At 37.2% G+C, this 20,890-nt stretch overlaps 2 protein-coding genes and 1 long non-coding RNA gene across 3 annotated transcripts; all 3 read right to left on the reverse strand.

The window, feature by feature from the left end:
- Positions 1 to 498: 498 nt before the first annotated feature.
- LOC115920018 lies at positions 499 to 1,955 on the reverse strand. Its single transcript, XR_004062125.1, has 3 exons — positions 1,826 to 1,955; positions 996 to 1,104; positions 499 to 602 (listed from the first exon to the last, which is right to left on the reverse strand). It is a non-coding gene; the product is annotated as an uncharacterized LOC115920018 (long non-coding RNA).
- A 485-nt stretch (positions 1,956 to 2,440) lies between these two features.
- On the reverse strand, positions 2,441 to 7,328 carry LOC115920019 (transmembrane GTPase fzo-like). Its single transcript, XM_030974870.1, has 3 exons — positions 7,026 to 7,328; positions 3,336 to 3,444; positions 2,441 to 2,884 (listed from the first exon to the last, which is right to left on the reverse strand). Exons 1-3 carry the CDS (start codon positions 7,165 to 7,167, stop codon positions 2,557 to 2,559), a joined length of 579 nt encoding a protein of 192 aa, XP_030830730.1. The 5' UTR covers positions 7,168 to 7,328; the 3' UTR covers positions 2,441 to 2,556.
- Positions 7,329 to 10,325: 2,997 nt separating this feature from the next.
- LOC100890787 (transmembrane GTPase fzo) lies at positions 10,326 to 20,358 on the reverse strand. The gene is made up of 13 exons (XM_011674493.2): positions 20,234 to 20,358; positions 19,454 to 19,562; positions 18,978 to 19,082; positions 17,679 to 17,814; positions 16,874 to 16,938; positions 16,551 to 16,672; positions 15,977 to 16,103; positions 15,387 to 15,491; positions 14,280 to 14,370; positions 13,642 to 13,842; positions 12,869 to 13,055; positions 11,477 to 11,614; positions 10,326 to 10,700 (listed from the first exon to the last, which is right to left on the reverse strand). The coding sequence occupies exons 1-13, from the start codon at positions 20,350 to 20,352 to the stop codon at positions 10,643 to 10,645; spliced, it is 1,563 nt and encodes a 520-aa protein (XP_011672795.2). The 5' UTR covers positions 20,353 to 20,358; the 3' UTR covers positions 10,326 to 10,642.
- Positions 20,359 to 20,890: the final 532 nt, after the last annotated feature.

Consider the following 20,890-nt stretch of genomic DNA (forward strand, 5'->3'; position numbering starts at 1 on the left):
TAACCTGCATAAACAATAGTATGTACATTAAATAATGAAACTCTTCATTAAAATCTGCGTAAGGTTAGCCCTTTCTCCCCCCCCCCCTTTAATGTGGGTCAATAAGGGGCCACGGTAAAATGTCATATTTCTGATATTAGTTATGCTAAGTCTAAAAGGAAATTCACAAAGGAGTGTGATGGGTGCGTGGAACATCGACGTTTAAATATAACTTATTTCTAATAAGAAGGAGAGCCCCTTTCAGTAGTGATTCTAAAGCGGGGGGGGGGGGGACTCGGGTGCTTTAGTTCTTCCCCCGCCCGCCTCCAATATTTCAGAGCCCCCCTATAAAAAAACATTAATGATTATAAATTAATCTAAGCGAGGCACATGACTTGTACAACATGAATGCAATAACCATTTAGCGACCCCGCCCCCTCCCCAACAAAAGATAACAATATATATGTATTCTTCCAGAACCTCGCCTGACCCCTTGTACCATAACACACTTTGTTTACCTCTTCAGGGCGTTTTTCTCTCGCTGATAGATCCCACTGAGTGAAACCGACGATGATGTCGGGCTTAGGAAGACGTTTTCCTACTTCTACAAAATGATCCCGTTCCTGTGATGATATTAAAAAAGAATATGAATTTTAGGACATCTAAATATAACTAACATTATGTTGTGTGCTGGATATTATCTGAATTATACAGCCAGTTAACTCTATTTAATTTAAAGGAGTAAATTCCCCTCTGGCATCAGCTCAAGATATGTGATTGCACTTTGAATTCTCTTGATTTCAAGTAAATTTCCAAAACCCCTTCTGCCCCCTTCTCCGTCCCTCTATTTCTCCGACTCTTTCTTTTCACCCATTGCCTACTGAAACAGGGTGGCTCCTACATTCAATATATAGGGAATATGTGATTCAATAGTCAATGGGATAAGTTGTAGTACGTAAATTAAAAAATGTAAATAAACTTTTGAACAATAACAAATAGAATATTTGTGAACATACTTCTGGTGACATGACTGTCTTGGGATTCACGATGAATACATGAACATCTGAGTCTGCGCAGAAGACTTTAACTTTATCACCAAGCTCTCGACATTTCGTGATTCCAGGACTGGGTTCATCAAGATAAAATGAGAAACAGGAGCATTTAGAGCAGAAATTTAGTCGAAATAATGTCTACATCCTCATTCAAGATAAATGTAACATTTTGATACTACAATCAGAAATCGAATTTTTCATTTCGCAAATTAGAATTTAAGAATATTTCCAATTATTTATATCCGGTATGATTATAATGACTCTGGCCAACGCACAATCAGTAGTTATAGCAGCCCTTGCCTTATTATTTTGTGAGTTGTGGTAGTAGTAGAAGTAGTAGTAGTAGTAGTAGTAGTGTAGTAATAATAGTATAGGAGTGGTAGTAGCAGTAGTAGAAATAGTACTAGTAGCAATTTTGCTCGAAACCGGGCAAACGAAATGCGTTTAAAACGTGAAAGCACTTAATATCATAACAAAGATGAGGTCCAGTTTATATAACCTTTTTGAAAGCTTTGAAAATGAATACTTTTCAACTGCGCTATTTAAGTATTTGCTCAATGACTTATTGGGTCTTATTTTTCAAGGTAGTCACATCAGTATTATTACTGCTCTTCATGCGGACCCTGCACCTTTCATTACCCCCCAGCGATCGCCCATTTAATCCTGGGTGGAGAGTGGCAAATGTGGATTAATGTCTTGCCAGGGGACGTTAACGCGGGCTGGGATTCGAACCCATGAACCATTGGATTAGGAGGCAAGTGAACGAATAACTATACCACCACACCTCCACTTACCAATCCATAATCTGGAGATCATAATTCAGCAGATGATCGCTTATGACGTCATTTTCTGAAAGGTGAATCTCTATGAGATAAGTCGCATCCAGGGAACGATTCGACTTGGCATCGCACAGATCTTCTAAGGCCTGCAAGAGAGAAAGAGAATTATAGAAACGTACTTTATTATTATCATTGTTATTTAATGTGTAACGCTGAGCATAATATTACGAGAATATGTCCAATCTGAACTATACCTAACTCGATGTTGTGATTACATGTGGAGATGTCGTGGTAAAGTAGTTAATTCACTTGACTCTTAACCTAATGGCTGAGGGATCAGATTCCAACCCTGTGATTACATGTTTGACAGGGTATTAATCTACATTTGCCACTCTCCACCCAGTTGTAAATGGATACAGAATTGTTTAGTGTCACGGATGTTTGACAGGGTAATAATATTGAAGCGCCGAGGAGCGTCACAACATGAATTCGTGAGCACTACAAGAAGACGCGATGGCTCAGTGGTATAGCAATGGGCTTGTAACCGGGAGGACAGAAACGCCGTCGGTCCCCTTGGAGCTTACTTACAAGCATACACATACTTTCTGAGCAGTCAGGTAAAACGAACCATCAAGCCAATGATCAAAATAATCAGAGCTACTATTCGGGCAGGATAAGACACTGGGTCTCAAAAGTCTAAAGTCAACTGGAAAAAGTGTAACTTTTCTCATCTATCGAAAAATTCTTTAAGATTTACATACCTTCAGCTCAAGCGGCTGTCTGTTTTCTAAGAACGAATGAAGGGACGCCTCCTTCTCCCCACTCTCGACTTCCCGAACGAAGAAATAGGACCCCGTTCTAGGTGGTTCCAGATCTACCCTTTTCGTACTCGTGCTGTGGTCTTGGTCCCGTTGGCCCTCTTTTAGTTTGAAGTCATTCGTGCTAGCACTTCCGGTGACGTCATTGGTCATCTTCTCGATCTGGATGAAACAACTTGTCGTATCACCCATCCCAGAAGGGAGAAGTTCTCGTCCAATCATGGCATTCAGTGTGGTTGTCTTCCCGCTACTCGTCCTGTAAGTTTGAAATTATAATTTATTGATGAACATATTTCTTACCCAAACTCGCCTCGTAATTGTGTTAGAGCCCTGGCGAAATTAGCCACTGCATATGTCAGCATTGTCGTTGTTTTCCCTCTATTTATTTAGGATTATTATTTTTCTCATCCGCTTGTATCATCTAACTAGTTAAGCTTGCAACCCTCATTACATTATGTGTAGAATAATGAAAACATTGAGAAAGGGCTCCTTAATATGAGGTGTCATGATGGTTTAAATAATGAAGCTTTGGTCTTCAGGTTCCCGGGCCCAAAGCCAAGACGGAACCTGCAAAACAAGCCTTGTTATTACAAAAAAAAAATAAATAGAAAATAGCAGCGTTCAATCTGCTTATTTAAAAAAATGTAAATTATCATCTTAATATAATTTCTTTCAGAATTCATCTTAGGATTGACTGTCAGACGTACCCGCCAAAGAATGCTATTTTCATTTTCGTCCGTAGCAGGTCACTTTTCAGGCTCTGGATTCTCCCTTCAAGAAGATCAATTTTCTCGTGCACCGATTCCGAGTCTATGCCTGCATATACAAACAACAAACAATGTATCGAAGATATAAACACTTATGGAATCTCACGAAATTTGTATGGAATGGGTTTTCTTCTCAACTAGTAATCTCTCAAGGCTTTAAATAAATCTCTAAAACCTCATCATTGTAAAGCGCATTTTAAAATGTAATATGGAAAAAAATGCGTTATAGAAACGTAGAAGTATTAGTACAACTAGCTAATAGAGAAAGAGAATTTTAACTTGATTTTGAGCTGTACTTGGTGAAGTGTATTGACCCGTCGACTACTGAATTGTCTGGGTCCCATAGGTTCAACACAGGGACCACCAGGTTTCCGTAAGCGAAGGGTTAATATCTTCGTAAGTGTACGTGTGCATAATAATACTGGATCGATTTAGGTAGATGACTCATGCCAGAATATTCTGGATACCTCATGCGTACATGTAGGCCATGATATTAATGAGCGAGGGGCTTATTTACTGTAATGATTAAAATTGGTCGTTGCCAAACATGTACATTTATTTACAAATGCAAAGATGTAATGGGTTTTAGTGCATTGTATATATATATATATATATATATATATGCAGATCGAACAATATGGAAATATAGACTGTGATAAAGTGATAACGATGATTGGGCCTATCATCTCGGAAGAAAAAAAAGTGGGAAAAGAATGGAAAATAGAATGCAAAAATAAACCTTAATAAGTATAGACTAGTAGGACTCTTATAGACGAGAAGAGGCTTTGTCTTGCATCCGATTCACTTTGAAGCTGGTTTAGGTTTGACGTATAAGATTTATGTAAAGTTCAAATTAGGGTCTGTGCTTAAAGACTATACGACGCGTCATGCGGTCCGGGGATTCCCCTATACGTGATATACAACGAGGGACGCATTGCGCATGATCAAGGGGGTTCCCAAAAATGAATTGCGCAATGCATTGCAAAAAACCCCTTGATATATATATCAAGAAGGGGCAAAATTTAGGGGAGATAGATAACCAGAAGCTTCAGTGTGTTTGATGGATATCATTTCAACATAATGCAATAAGTATACAAATGTAACTAGATCATGAATAGATAATAAAATCGGCCTACATCAATCGTGTTTGGTTGGATTTAATAGAATCAAAAAGGATGTGAATAATGAAGGCTATTTGGAATGAAGTAAAAGGTGTAATACAGGTTTATACCATTTCGATGTTGTGTAAATAATTATCATTTTTTAGTCTCTAGATTGTGAAATTTTTTGAAAAAATTGAGGTTCCTAAATTGGTTTAATATTTCGATTGTAGCCACCACATAGTTATTCATTTATTTTTGTACCACTCACTTTGTTTACTATATAAGTTCATTGAGTAACTGATTTCTACCATTGTGTGATTGTTATGTATCTCTGTTTTTAATTTGTATTTGAAATCCAACCTTCTTGATTGCAATAAATAGATTAAAAATCCTTGTTGCGATTCAACTTTTTCCCTATGTTATAGTTCCGTTTGTAGTTACGGACGTGTTAATTTAATTACTCATTCCTAAGAATTATTTGAGATGTTTACACCTACGAGCATTGCTTTTTAGTGGCCCCTCTGTTTCCAATATGTATTCCTACATTTGTGGTAAATGTTCATAATTGATTTGTAATGTTTTGTTGGAAACATAAATAAATTGAAATTGAAATTGAACTTTATAATAATCATTTCTACATGATTGTTTAGGCTGGTCTTAGAATACATCACTGTTTGATATGATTATTGTAACCATTTAAAAGCTCGATGGAAACAAAAAAAGGATTGTCCATGTACTATCACTACATGAACTGCGTTACAATGTATTCGGTAAAGGAGGATTATGCGATTTCTCAATCAGCGCGACGGCTTGGGGATTCCCCATTACGTCTGGGCATAAATAGTCTACGTGTCAAGCCCATTAATTCGTCGTCCATTACGGAGGCCTATTATGTTGTTATGCATATAATATCCCATCTGCAAGTTAATTATGCCAATTCAAATCGTCCATGTCAAATATACATGTTTGTAAGTTCCTTGTCAATTAATCCTCATCTATTCCTTGTCAAAGATGTTGGGCAAATTAATGAAAGGAAATGAATAAATGCATGGATGAACAATAAATGAACGAATGAATGAATGGTATTTTCCCTCTTTCTAAATCCATCTGAGACGTTAACGTATGGAATTCGAGGATGCAAAGCATGCTCCATCTCTCTCTCTCTCGCTCTCACTCTCTCTCTCACTAGTGACGGATGGGGGATTTTGGTAATAAATAAACCACCACTCTTTAAAGGTACTTTGTCCCATTTGCAGCCAACATCAAATTTTGTATAACTTTGCAGGAATTATGAATATGTCACACGTATACCCTATTCAATTTTGCAAGGAAACCCATTTACTCTATAGACGTCCGTGTGAGACACTATTGAGTGACTGACTTCTTTAATAATAACAATATAAAATGAGCTGTAAAGGTACATGAGCATTTGTCTACATCAATAACCCACTTCTTGTAATGGCCAAAATTAAACTGATTGAATCTTTGCGCAGCACAAAACGTACGACCATTCGGTTAAAGGGTATGAAAATCAGACTCTTACTTAAATGATTGCAATCACTTAAATCGATTCGACAACTAATGGTCGTTATTTTCCTACTCAAAGCCATTTTCAAGCCATTCGTTTTGAGAGAAGTTCTATATTAGCATTGTTTTTCAAATGCCTTTGGAATTTAACATTTTCATTGTATGGCCTGCAATTGGGACATAGGGCACTACCTTTAAGGGAAACATCATTTTAAGTCAATCAGTTGTTGAAATGTTTGACAACGTAAGTATACGGGACTGTTATTATAATGGAAATTCTCTTTACATTCCTTTAAATTACTAAAAAAAATAGGTTTAAAACATCATAAAATGAGTCCAATTCTGAAATCATACCCATTTGCATTAAAGTCGGATTTTCCTTCGCGCGAGAAATCTCGGTGCCTGATGGCAAGAACCCCCCCCCCCCCCCCTCAATCCTTATCCACCCTTCCAACTCCTCGGAATGGACAAATCCTTTCCTTCCTTCTTTTTAAATGCAGAAAGTACGACACATGCTCTCATCCGACGGTTGTGCGCGGGCAAAATCCTCCAGGAGCCGAATGCCTTATGTCAACCCTGATCCAAATACTTGACCAAGAACCCTATTGCCAGGCCCGTAGCCAGAGTTTGATGTTTGGGGGCACTACATGTAATCGATCGAGGAAAAAAAAAAAAAAAAAAAAAGGAGGGTCTAAAAAATTTCAACCGATCTTGGAAATGTTTGGGGGCACGTGCCCCCCCCCCCCCCCGTGCCTGCCTGTTGCAACATTGTTAAGCCAAGGATTTACTAGTTGGTTATGCCCATAAACTGCACACTAGACACCATTCTTGCAAAGTTTGCGTTAAACGATTGATGCACTTGCTCTATTAGCACAGTTAACGTGGTAATTATAATGACGGCTATTGTACAACGGGATTTACCCTATATGACACAACAATGCCGGAGCAATAAATGTCGCTGAAACACCTCCCAAGCAATGAAGGGTAAAATGATACACACCTACGAGTGGCAATTCTTCCAGCTTATGTTTAATTCTGCTGATGAGGTCACCTGTGACATCATAGATTAATTGCTGCTGTCTCTTCGCCTGGGCGAACACCTCGAGATGAGCCTCTGAAACAACTATTCTTGAAGACTCCATCAATTATCCCATACCTGCGTAACGACTTTTGAATTGTATAAAATCTTTAAAATGTTGTGACCAACCGTTCATGAAGTGGGTATGACTATCAACCGAGGTGTCTTGGTCTGAAGTGCAGTGTTTATTAGAACATGCCCATTTCGATCGAAGAGCAAAATAATGCAACTGACACTCTTTTCAGAGCCTATTATGATGACATTTTTATCTACCTTTTGTATTCGCTGCCAAAACCACAAACATTTCATGCAAACAGAGGGGCATTGCGAAATCCGCATAAAAGGGGGGAAAAGGGCTAGTTTTCGACTCCAACATCTGTATTTCCTGTCTCTACTTCTTCGTTCTTTCCCGTGTCTCTCTCGCTCTAGTATTCTCCGCATATCTGTTTTCTCTATCTCTCTCTCTATCTCTGTCTCTCTGTCTCTCTCTGTCTCTCTCTTCCTCTCTAACTATCTCTCTGCCCCTATCTCTATAATATATATCTCTATATCTCTATTTCTCTCTCTCACTCTATGTTTCTTTCTCTCTCTCTCTCTCTCTCTCTCTCTCCCTCTCTCTCTCCTATCTCTGTATATTTTATCTCTATCCCACTATCCCTCTAACCTGGATGGAAGGATGAAAGGATCTGATGCACGCAAAGATTGATTTTTATATATCCTTTACGTAACTTTTTTTATTTCATCATTAATTTCGTTGCATAGGAACAGAAATAGATAGACCATAAATTCTTAACAATGCTAATTGGAGACGTGCTCTTAAACGAGATAAAGGGAACAGGAAATCAATATTTGAGCAACTACTAGTGTGTACAAAAATACAAATAAAAGTGACAAATTGGGTATATCATGATCAGAACGTTCATGTATATTTCTTATAAAACTATCTCTTACATCACTATTGAGCATATTTCAAAAGAACAATTTGCATACAAGATGTAAAAAATCCACATATTTTTTCAATAATAATAATTTACAGATTTTCACCTAAATATAGATAAAGAAATCATGTCTAATTAGGGGTGTCATTAAATTATTAATGGGTAATTTTAACTTTGTTGTTATCACAAGTATGCAGAAAACTGATTTTTTTTTTTATCGCTCAGGGTAAGGTAAGGCCTTTATGACTGTCGTGATTGTGACGTCACAATGAGGCATTATTTCTTGTCAAGAACTACATACCCTGTCTTTTGGGCATTATCATAATAGGCATAATTTTTTATTTATTTTTTTTTAGAAAGCACAACAATTTTCAGCATAGAATATAATTTTTGTGCAGTATTTTTTAGTTACTTACATGTAAGTAGATATTATAGTGCGCTATATAATATGATAAAAAGTAAACATACGCATATTCACCCACGCATACACACACATGTACGTACATTTTTCCCAATATAAAATATATATATATATATATTGTTTTGATATCAAGCTCAGCTTACATTTGGAGACCCCTGCAATACGATACATCGTGCGATATAAAATATATTAAGATAGATAATGCAGTTATATGCACATTACCTAACAATATTGAAGAAAAGAATATAATAGTGATTTTCATTCACTATATTGATAATTAAAATATCGAACAACGCAGGGGAACAGAACAGGTCTAAATATGCATGTCAATAGAGTTTATAACACATAAGTCATATTTACAATTTGATATGCGGGAAAAGTACTTTCTTAAAAGCGATAGGACAAAACATCATAAGAGGGGAAAAGTATTTATAGATTAAAAAGACAATAATCAATAAATAGTACTGTTAAAATAAATATACTTTCTTTAAACACGACAGGAAAAAACATCATAACAACAAAAATAAGGTATTTATAAATTTAAAAGATAACAATCCCCAAATAGTACTGTTTTATATTTTTTTTAAACGTTACAAAGCCTGGAATGACACATGTTTGAGCACTTTTAGTAGGTTGGATCAAGCCAGAGTAATATAACCTGTGTAGCACCAAGAGAATATAGCACCGAGACAATATCTATTCGTGTTAAGCCTAAGTCACACTAGAGTTACGACCGGTCGCCGACTCCCGACAACCACTGGTCGGTAGTAAGTTTTCAGAGGTCGGAAAGAGGTTATTGGCAGTTTATAACAAAAGTTGTCAGTGGTTGGCGGTTGGTCTCCGTAGCATTTTGGTCGGCTGGAGGTTTACGCTACTGCACAGGCGCGGATCTACGAGGGGGGCTAGGGGGTTTAACCCCCCCCCCCCCCTTGGGCCGCCAAAAAAAAAAAAAAAAAACGCACACTGGAGAGAAAATCGCATCGCCGCTACGCGGCTCGTGGACGATGCTTTGCATCGTCATTGGGTCAAACCCCCCCCCCCCTTAGCAAAAAGCTAGATCCGCCCCTGCTGCATCGGAAACCCTTTGCCAACCAAACTGGTCGCGCTAATGTTTTTTCTTGGTTTTCCATCTTTTGACACAGTTCTCAGGCTGATTGGCGATTCAAAACAAAGTTTGACGACTATTTCCGGGCGATATTTGGTTGGGAACGGAAACTGCTCGACGAGACGATCAGTTTTCGCTTAACACATTTCTAATTTTGCTGATAGTGGTCTACTTTTGGTTGTCAGAAGTCTTAAAACGGTTCGTATGCCTAGTGTGACTTGGGTCTCCATAACAGACATTTTTAAAACTCTATTATACATTTTTTTTATTTTAAATCTGAGGATAGTACAAAATATGAAAATAATAACATTTTTCACACTCTAAAAATCTAATTTCATGGTGGATGTTGATCAACCAATAACCTTATCAACACCTGGGGCCCGTTTCACAAAGCCTTTTTCAATGACAAATTACAAAAATCAATGACAATTCTGCCGATAACCAATCAGAAGCAAGGATTTCAGTAGCTTATAACACAAACTTTCATTTGTCATTGATGACAAGTTTTGTGTAGCGCTCCCAGGGCATTGTTTCACGATACCGTCATAAGTATAAGTTCGTCGATGCCCCATTGAGACACTTATTCATCTTAAAGGCACACTGTCCTACTTGTAGCTACTTGCGCCCTCTATATAACAAACAATCCCCATTAGGTGCCCGTTGGTCCCCCATGATCCTCTTTTGCTTATGTTAAATGAGATGTTAGCTGAGTTAATGAGATAGCCACCTGTCACAGTGACCTCGCTGGCTCGCTGGGTGGTCTAACCCCTTCTAGCTGAAGTAGAACTTGTACTTATGGCGATTTCGCTAAACGATGTCCACAGTGATACAAATTATGTCTCAAGCTTATATGTATGTCAGTTCAGCTTTAACATGTGTGACTTTAGTTCATATTTTATTCCTTCATACCACATATAAATACTATATATGGGCATATAGTGATTTTTCTTTTGCTTGTGTCTCTGAATTCAGAAGCCCGACTCAGGTGGTCTGGAACAAATTTACCTCTGTCATGTCTTGTATAACAAGATTTTTTAAATTACATTGTTACAATGGGTGTCACTGACTCATCTGACTATTCGGTCATGTGATCATCGCTGTTGTCTTTGCATTTGATCTGGTCTGCCTCAGCCCTTAATCAACAACAAAAAAGAGAAAAAAGAATAACGTTAAAATAGTAATCATGTTCTTTGTACTCGTATTGCATGAGGTGTTTATATAAGTCAAACAAGTAGAAATAGACATGCCTGAACATCTCTAGAAACGCTTTAAGGATATTCCCTTCTCAGACGTAATTTGAAGGTGAAATATTTTATATTTTTCTGCCCATATCTTCATCAAATTTAACACACAGAATTTGTCTTGAATTCTTTTTTTGGTGTCATTATTGAGGAGGGATTTTGCCATTTTCAGTCAAACTCATTTTACATAAATATGTGTAAAACAAAAATTAATCATTAATCAAGCAAATCATTCAGCATAAATTTGCTTTCTTAACTAATTTCTTTGTTAATTTTTATTGTATTCTTATTATCTGTAATGTTACCCTTTTACATGTATTTATGTATTTCAAATTTCATTTTTGTTTTATTTTGTTAATACTCTGTATGTATTGTATATGTTTTTTATGAAGAATGAAATAAATACTATACCAAACCATTAATAGTCAAAATCGTCTTAGTGGTAAGCTCTTTAGAAACATGATAAAGCCACCCATATATAATGACTGTGCATATCGTCTCCCTTGAGAAAAAAAACGTGTGTTTTAGAAACTGTCTAGAAAGGCTACCTGTCAAGAGTGGCCACTTTCTCTGTTTCCCTTGGGTAGTTTTGACAGACAGTTTCGGCTGTACATGTATTGTATTTCAATCGTGTATACGAACTTCACTATGGGAAATGCAATAATTACCTAAGATTGACGAAATCTGTGGAAAGTTGTATCATTTGGGAATGCTTCTCCTCCAACTTCGCCTTCTGTGTTTGGAGAACTTCCTGCACTTCACGAATACAAGTCTCTCTGTAGTACCCATCAGCGTTGTCGCAGAATCTGTCCAACATTATATCGAGAGAAATTGTGTTCCATCATAATGCTCGGGTGACAATTGCTCAGGGCCGATATTGTCCAATATTTGGGTTTTAGGTTAGGTAAAAGTTTTGGGGTTCAAGGGGCGGTCACACATAGTGGACGCACAGGGGACGCACGGCCCACGCATTGAAAATTTGCAATTTTGGCCAGTGCGTTGTCGTTCGCTAGGTGTGCGTCATCATTCGTTTCTTATTCGTCAAACGCGCTGGACCAACGCTATGCATTCGACGTCATTCGCTGTGTGCGTCGGGATTTTTTGAGCATGCTAAAAAATGTGCTTGGAGCTCGACGCATCCACGTAAACGCCAAAAGGACGCCAGACACGCGCAGAGCGCGGTGGACCAACGCCAGACATCACGAAGCACATGCTGTGTATTCGTTGTAAGTTCGGCGGCCGAACGTAATGTAGGCCTACATGGTTACAAATTAATGATACTGACAGTCACATTAAAGTTTGTATACTCATATAGTGCGATTAGTGTTGCCACTCATTGTAAATCATCAATATGGCTCGTTCAGATGTGAAACGGAAAACACTTAAGTAAAAAGAACGCAGCGTTTTAGTTTTATTGTGTGTTTGTGTTGGGGATTGGTTTTTGTTTTTGTTTAAATGTAATGAACGGCAATTGTGCGCAACAAAAGTCCTGCGAGTATTCAGAGATAGTATAGAAACGTTAACAGAAATGTGAAGCGTATTAACTCTACAACGCCGTTGTTTACCGGTGCCATAATTATTATATAATATAGGCGTGAAGAAAATGGTCTAGGAAAGTGAGACGTAGCTGTACTTGACAATTTTCGTACGAGCTTTCGGCTTGTGAGGCCTTCTTCAGGTTCCGAAGTGCAAACACATATATACAAACAAATACATTATATGAACACATATATATATATATATACATGGCATACAAACTTAATATCGTCTCACGTTCCTTAGACCATTTTCTTCAAGCCTACATATTCTGGATCACTCTTTGTCATGTCAGAGTTGAGAATTCTCGCACATATATATATTTATATCGAGGCGTGAATAAAATGGTCGAGGAACGTGAGACGTAGCTGTACTTAACAGTTTTATTACGAGCTGAGAATTCTCGCACTTTTATGTATATATATATATATATATATATGTATATATATATATATATATATATATATATAATTTTATTATACAAAATAAAGGAACGACGGTGAATATTATTGAAAAGCACTCACATCTCTACTGCTTCGCGGCATTTTACTCTGATAGGAGGACAGATCAGGAAGTCTTTCTCTTTGGTTGTCAGCCTCTCTAACTTCTGCTCCACAGAAACCCTGATCCACTGCCGAACATGCATGAAGAAAACTCCTGTAGCAGCAGCCATTCCGCGTATTAGGGCATTACGTTCTGCGTCAGTTTCGACTGCATGCAAAGAGGGTAGAGAATTAGAACCAGTGCACACGAGTTGTTGTTGGTTATGCACGATTCAAGGACAGTGGGGCATCAATGCTCAGGACAAGTCCAGGTGCATTACTAACAATATCATACCATTGTCTTCCTCTTTTTTCCTGGTTATTGTGGTTATCTATAAAATATCTTTTAGAATTCGCATCTCGCCGTAAATTTAATTTAGAATAGGCTATTTGAGTGTGGATAATTGACAACGGTATTGTACAAACTGTTGTTGTTTCATACACCTATACTTTTGTGAGTGGAGCTGGATAGTGGCGGAGAGCGGGCACAGTCAATGCGGGGGGAGCAGCCTCCCGGGGGACCGGTCTTAGAATACTGGATGGACTATATAATTGTAAATTATTAATGATTTTGATCAGGGAATTTTGCTTCGATCGTGGCGTCTTATTTTCACATTCCTTCGCCTTTTAAACTTTTTTTTTTTTGCAGTTCGATGAGGGACACGTGCCCCTGTGCCCCCCCCCCCCCCCCCCCCCCGTAATACGCCACTGCATGTGTAGCTGGGAATCCCAAATGTCCAATATTCAATACGCACCTGAGGAGAGTCGTCGACGAGTGGAGGCGAAGGAAGCCCAAACGGGGCGAACGTTGATACCAGATAGCACCCTCTGCAGCGCGGCTCTGGGAATCGGTGATCCAGGGATGGAATTGGGCTGTTCTTGTTCGTCTTGGTTATCAAGCAGATAGGCCCTGGGAGTGTCCTGGGGGAACATTGCCATGTGCTTCTCATAGGATGCTGTTCAATAGAATAAGGGGAAGAGATTCGTTCGATGACAACAAATAAATCTCAGGAACCGATGATGGTGATTGTAATGCAGTTAGCCTATTGCACGTCCCAGAATGAACAGACAAATAGGAGCAAATATAAATATTTTAATTGGTGCATCAATTTTCTTTCTATCTTCATAATGTTGCCTCATTAATTTTTTTTCCTGTTTCTTCTTTGCTTAATCAATATCTGCTTACATTCGTTGTCTTCAGTAAATCACATAACAATTTGTTTTCATCTATTGAAATTGGACTAAATATATTGCAAACATAAAATTATAAATTTCTATTTTGATTAATGAACGAATGATTATTTACTAATTGAATGCATGATCATTGTCGAAAAAAGTGCAACATTGAATTGTTTATGCCCTTGTAATAAATATATTATAAAGTTTTCCTCACCTCGTACATAGAAGGAATAATCCTCACATACTTTATCCGTAGCTCGCTGAAACTCATCTAATATCTTTCGATACCAGATTAAGATTGCTCTCTTCATAGAAAGAAAAACATGATGACGGCTGTTACGAACACTCCACAGTCATTCAAAAAAGATGAAAATCAATCTTAAAATTGACAGCTGAGAACAAAAAGTTATTCAAATAAGTATCAAGAATAAGTGAAAAGTAATGCAGGAGGAGGTCAAATAACGTTTGTTGCACGCAAGTATTTGACGAAGTGCAACGATTTCCGAGGCGCCACGCGTGGCTTAAAGAAGAGAGGGTATAGTTATGTCATCTCCATCTCTAACACGATCTGGACCTACTGAAAACCTTACATTGACAAAAAGGGTGTCACACCAGGGGAGTGTTTCATCGCACAATCTGAAGGTAGGTCTGAATACCAGGTTAGATAAACCATGGGGGTGTTTTACAAAGACTAAGGTCGACTTTAATTTGAACTTAACTATGGCAGGCCATTCATGACACTGCTTGCTCTCACCATTATTATCTTTAGATTATTTTTACTTCAATAATGAATTATCAACAAATATAAATTCTGTAGAATGTGACCACGATTTGTACGTCCTTTGAGAGACCAATGCCAGTAAATGGTGAGAGAAAACAGTAGCATGAACAGCCTTCCATAGTTAAGTCCAAGTCGATCTTAGTTTTTGCGAAACACCTCCAGGTCCTCTTTAACATTATATCGACCAACAATCTAATGTAAACTGATGTATCTCTTTTCTTGCAACAACTACAAAGATTTGTATAAGCTATAACGTAGAATTAAGTGAACGTTACGACTTACTGAGGGAGACACGATTAATCTAGAGAGAAAGGGTCAATAATTGTAAATCTTTTTGTTTCAAGGCCCTGGGCCCTGTTTTATCAAACGTTTTATACTTTTATTAGCAACAACTGCCACATGCAGATCTATGTCAAATCTGCTCATAGTCAATGAACTTTAAGGAATTCAGTATCTAATAATATTTGTCGTATCTTGTTATTCAGGACAAGTTTTGTTTTTATAAAACAGGATCCGATCTTCTAAACATAGTGCACTCACCTCAGCATACTGATGGACCTGATCTTCCTCGAATCCGTCATTGTCTGAATTTATTCTCAAAGTTTGAGACATCTTGTCGCTAACTTCAGCCATGCAACGAGATATCTGTCACAAAAAGAGACGCTGAACTTGAAACGTATGGCAAGGGACCGTATTGTTTCACGACACTGGATATGTTAGAAAAGCGATCGTCATTTAGATTTTAAAGTAGCCTATATAATCAGTACATCACGACCAAACAACAACGTTCGAATATTGAATCCAATGGCAATTCCAATACCATGAACACATTATTGTAATGCCTGTTGAAACCTTTTTCGGATATAGTTTTGTGTCATTGTAATGTTGACACATTTCAGAAGATAATGAACAAGGCTATTGAAGATGCCTCAAGGTTGAAACATATGATACATCTAAACTTCCTATAGAATAACGGTGGTAGGGAAGCGAACGGGAGGGGTACAGTGCCCCATTTTCTAACCACTCAATTTTTCCCTTCTAGAAAATGCCCTTCTTTCACGACGATCACTTGCCTGTGTTCTCAGAGTCCGCTTAGACTACTACAAAGAGCAATTTTAATCAAGACTTACCGATTCGTCAATTGTTACCAGAGCTTTCGTTCTCAGGTCTTTACTTTCCTTCACAAATTCAGCCATTTTCTCATCGTATGATTTTAATTTGCTCCTTATGGACTCAATATCATTCTTGAAATCAGACCTATGCATGAAAAAACAAAATGGTAATGTTACGTTTGCATAATTTTATGTCCTATTTGTCCACTGAATCAAATAAGAGTATGTTTTTGTTCTCATTGTTATATCAGTGAAGTACTGTGTTGTTCATAAAGCTGAAACATTATTTTGTGTACATCTTTTCATGAAATTATTATAGAGAACCTGGTTTATTTTTATGGATATAGTCTACACATCTTCCCCGAACTTTATTGATCAACCTCTCTAAACAATAACTGATATTTTCACAAGCATTTCATAAAAGAGATGAGAAAAGATTATTTAAACTTTATGGGCAACAGTTTAGAATTAAAGGATTATGCATAGATAGGGTATGTAGTCAAGGGGGTTCTTTTCAAATTGAAATATTCTTCGGGTCGGCTTTCATAGCTGACTCCTTTTACATCTCTGGCTTATTGCAAGGTATACGTACGTCTTGTTTTGCATGCGTTTCTCCAGTGCTGACAGACTTCCGATGCACTGATGTAGGACTTCTTGGCATGTGTCACGGTTCAGATTTAGTTTGGTCGTTATCCCCGCTGATGTCGCCCTCTCCTGAAATAAGGTAGAAGCAAAGAAGATTTGACCTTAAGAACATAAGACGGTTAAACTGTTCTTCTTTTTACAACTCTTATTATAGATCAGGGTCCTGTCTTCAAAACGGTCCGGGTTGAATACTTCAAACATGGATGAGATCTTAAGCTATTTATCATCTAAATTTTAGATTTCTTATCATCTCTACTTTATCCAACTTACCTCAATTTTGGAGATGAAATTCTGGAACGTCTTGAATCTCTCTTCCCATCCCCTGACCAAGAATCCTTAGAGAGACAGAGAAAATATGAAAGGGAAACAAATAATCTTTCAAACACCTTCTCACTATCATTCAAGACTCAAGGTCATGATAATGTACCAATCGGTCGTTGTTTGAGTGTATCTACATGTAGTTGTTCAAGCGTTGCCTTTTCGTAGAGTTGTCTAATAAGTGAGGGTGAGAGTATGTCCCATCCATCCTATATTAATATTAATACTTTTCATGGATTGTAATTTCCAGCGAGAGGCATCGCCATTGCAATCCTACCCTGGTAATAACTTCATTGGAATGGAAGCAGAACAAATAAGAGACACAGAATGGCGAAAGTTTGAAAAAAATCAGACCAATAATAAGGGAGATATGAATGTTTGAAATCTAAGATCACTAAATCCATGCGAATCTTAAATTGGCAACTATAACCAGTCTGCTTCTCTGATTCTTTTGATTTAGTTTAGAGCAGTTCTCTGTTAAAATTGGATTTCCCTTCAAAGCATTTCCACACTGCTCACAACTTATTTGCACATGCATGTTAGTACCTGCTATTTATGACTTTTAAAGATTAGTAGCTTACCACTCGGCGACGTTTTGCCTAAAGGAGCCAGTATAGGAACTAGGGAAACGTCGCGGAGTAGTAAATAGATCTACTTCTTTTAATTCATAATTCGCTACTAATTTCTACGGAACTGGATGAATCATATCTTAATAAAACTATATGATTTGTAAAGTTTGGATATCATTTTTACTTACCTTCCTCACCAAGAGCCAAGTCAAGAGCCTCTCTCCCAGAGTAAAAGAAACATCTTTCCTCTGCTTCCTCTCTCGTATTAACGACGTCGAGTTCTTTCAGCATCTCAAATATCGAGTCGACATGGCGAGCTTTAACCTGAATAAAACAAACAATTTTTTTTTATCTCCTTTTTTTTTCTCGATGAATTAGCGATTTTTATGTCGAAATTAATGATATTTTCTTTAAATGATCTGATAAACTTTGACTTTTTAAGTGCAATTAGTCGTCTCTCTTTTAATGTATGATAAAAAAGAATCAGTGTCTATACATAAAATGGTATGTTCCATAATAATGCCAGTAAATCAATGTTATGTGGCTCTGGGTCCTGTTTCATAAAAGTTATCATTAATGACATATAATATATCACATATCTATGACAAATTTTCCAACACCTAATCAAATACAATTATCTCATTAGCTTATTACAATGTTAAAGGTAAAGACCAGTTATGGTCATGCGATTGCATTGTGAAAGAAACGTTGTGGAATCGATCAGAAAAGGTTGATCATCTAGCATCTAGCATCTGCAAGGTTCTGGAATCATCAAAATGATAAGAAATTTGGCCCATTCTTCGTAAAGTTACAAGCACTATACACAGAAAGATGTATATGGGACTACCCTATATCTCTCACAGACCATGAGAGAAACAAATTTACCAAATAAATGAATTAGTAGGCGGTTTCCCGGCAAATTTTTTATCATCATGTATTAGTCAAAACATATTCTTTCACATGATTGGTAATGAGAGCTTCCATTTCATTTTTTGAAATTGGGGCGTTTCCAATACTGGTCTTTACCTTTAATTCATAACAACTATTATGAAACAGGGCCCAGAGCCACATAACATTGATTTACTGGCATAACTAAATCGAACTAAACCCCTCCACCCACTTACCCTCAACCCCCCCCCCCCCCATAGCAGCATCTCCTTTAATCAATCATACCTTTTCAAAATGTATTAACTTACAACTAATTTTATGTTAAAGTAAAATGAAGAAGATAAACAAATTCATTGTAAGAAACAATGATTTCTATCAAGAATTACGATGCAGTTAATTTTGTTCTACTTTAAATTGATGGAAAGCCTATATTAATGCTCTAAGGCGCAGATAATAATGATTTGCGCTCTCCAAAATGAATATACAACAACTAAATTGACCATTCTTGTTTTAGGATAAAATGTTCTTAATCAGTCTTGATGAGTGGACTAGTAGAACAAAGGTAAATATTTCCCAGCAACTTCTGTTCATGAGCTAACCTCTTCAGGGCGTCTTTCTCTCGCCGATAGATCCCACTGAGTGAAACCGACGATGATGTCCGGCTTAGGAAGACGTTTGCCGACCTCCACGAAATGATCTCGCTCCTAGAAAAATATTACAATTCAGTTACAACATGTGCTCTTAACACTTATTCAGGTCTCTCATTTTCTCCACTTTCCTGCATTTTTTTAAATAACAAACTAGCGGAGAACAAGATGACCACAAGAAATGATTGAAATTGTATCAGATTCTTTCGGGGGAGGGAGTTACATCATTATTCCAACCGTGATTGCTAATAGTTTCATATTGAAATGTTCTGTAATACTTTGTATTGGAATCACGTAATCTATTTTCTCCTGATCAAAACAACTAAAAAATATGATTGTCATGAGTATCGATATTCGTAAATAGCTAGACTATGATTTGTTTTTATAAGAAAATAATATTTGAGTGAAATAAACATTTGCGAACATACTTCCGGTGACATGACGGTCTTTGGATTCACAATAAGTACATGAACGTCTGAGTCTGCGCAGAAGGCTTTCACTTTATCGCCAAGCTCTCGACATTTCGTAATTCCAGGACTGCATATATAAACAGGAGATATGAGAAAAGCGAATGTTTTTGATAGAGCAAGGGTGGATCCAAGATTCCGTATAAAAGAGGGGGCAGAATTGAAGAAATTTCTGACGAGCAAAAAAATATTGTTTGTATTATTCAGGAAAATAGGGTCAATTGTGCCCCCCCCCCCCGTCCTATTATAGTCTCTGCCATTTTGGTGATGGATGACAGAGCTAGGTAAAAACATGACCCTAATTATTCCATGGAAAATGGCGAAGGAATGTTTTTGTCAGTCACGAAATTATATAATCTTATACGACTCTAGAATTAATCCCGCTGATCCAAGAAAGGATGATCAAAGTAGAAAACGATGGGCAAAATGTGCCCGATAAAGACATGTAGATACTAAGATGACTCATCAGTCCATGATTTGAAGATGGGGCTCTGTGACGCCATCTTCTGTGAAATGAATTTCTATGGGGTTATATTTTAAAGATTAGTTTCAGGGTCAGGGCTAGAACTTAGGGTCATGGTTGGGGTTAGGGTGACTGTGTTGTGGAATTCTACTGCTGTTCCAAATCACAGTCGCCTATAATAATAATAATAATAGCTCACAATTTTAATGCGCCTAATACTTTGTTTATAGGCGCATCATATTATTATAATGACTAGCAAGGATCATTAAATGACTTACCAATCCATAATTTGAATATCATAATTCAGCAAATGGTCCTCTTTGACGTCACCTTCTGAGAGGTGAATTTCGATGAGATAACTTGCATCCAAGGATCGACCTGAATTTGCATTGCACATATCTTCTAGGGTCTAAGGAAAAAATAGGTTCATTAACTATCCAATGGTATAAAATAGTACTTTGGAATACTGAGATTTGTTATCATTTTTATTGATGTTGTTGTTATCATTATTATTATTATTATTATTGTAATATTTGTTGAGAAGACATTCGGCCACTCTATACCATTAACAAACAAAGATTCACAATACATCGATAAGTGATTGCTGCTTATTTCATTTCGCTCTGAGGTGTCTCGTTTTATGTTGTTCAGAATCACTTTCAGATTCGTGTAGAAGTATTGTGTTGTAATGAACAGCTGATTAATTGGGCGTCTTTGTTTAGTAAAGGAACTACGAGTGACATGCACATTGCAATTTTTAATTGATTGTTGATTGATTTCAAGATCAAATGTTTTCAGGCGATTAACGATCGGAAGACTCTCAAAGTGTGAAATGTAGCATAACTATACTGTGTGAGTCAAAAAAAAGTTTACACCTACAAAATTGTTAATTATTTCATAAATAATCTATGAACAGTAAATTATTATACATCTTA

Source organism: Strongylocentrotus purpuratus, unplaced genomic scaffold (genome assembly GCF_000002235.5).
Source record: "Strongylocentrotus purpuratus isolate Spur 01 unplaced genomic scaffold, Spur_5.0 spur5_scaffold_7, whole genome shotgun sequence".
NCBI classification, from domain to species: Eukaryota; Metazoa; Echinodermata; class Echinoidea; order Camarodonta; family Strongylocentrotidae; genus Strongylocentrotus; species Strongylocentrotus purpuratus.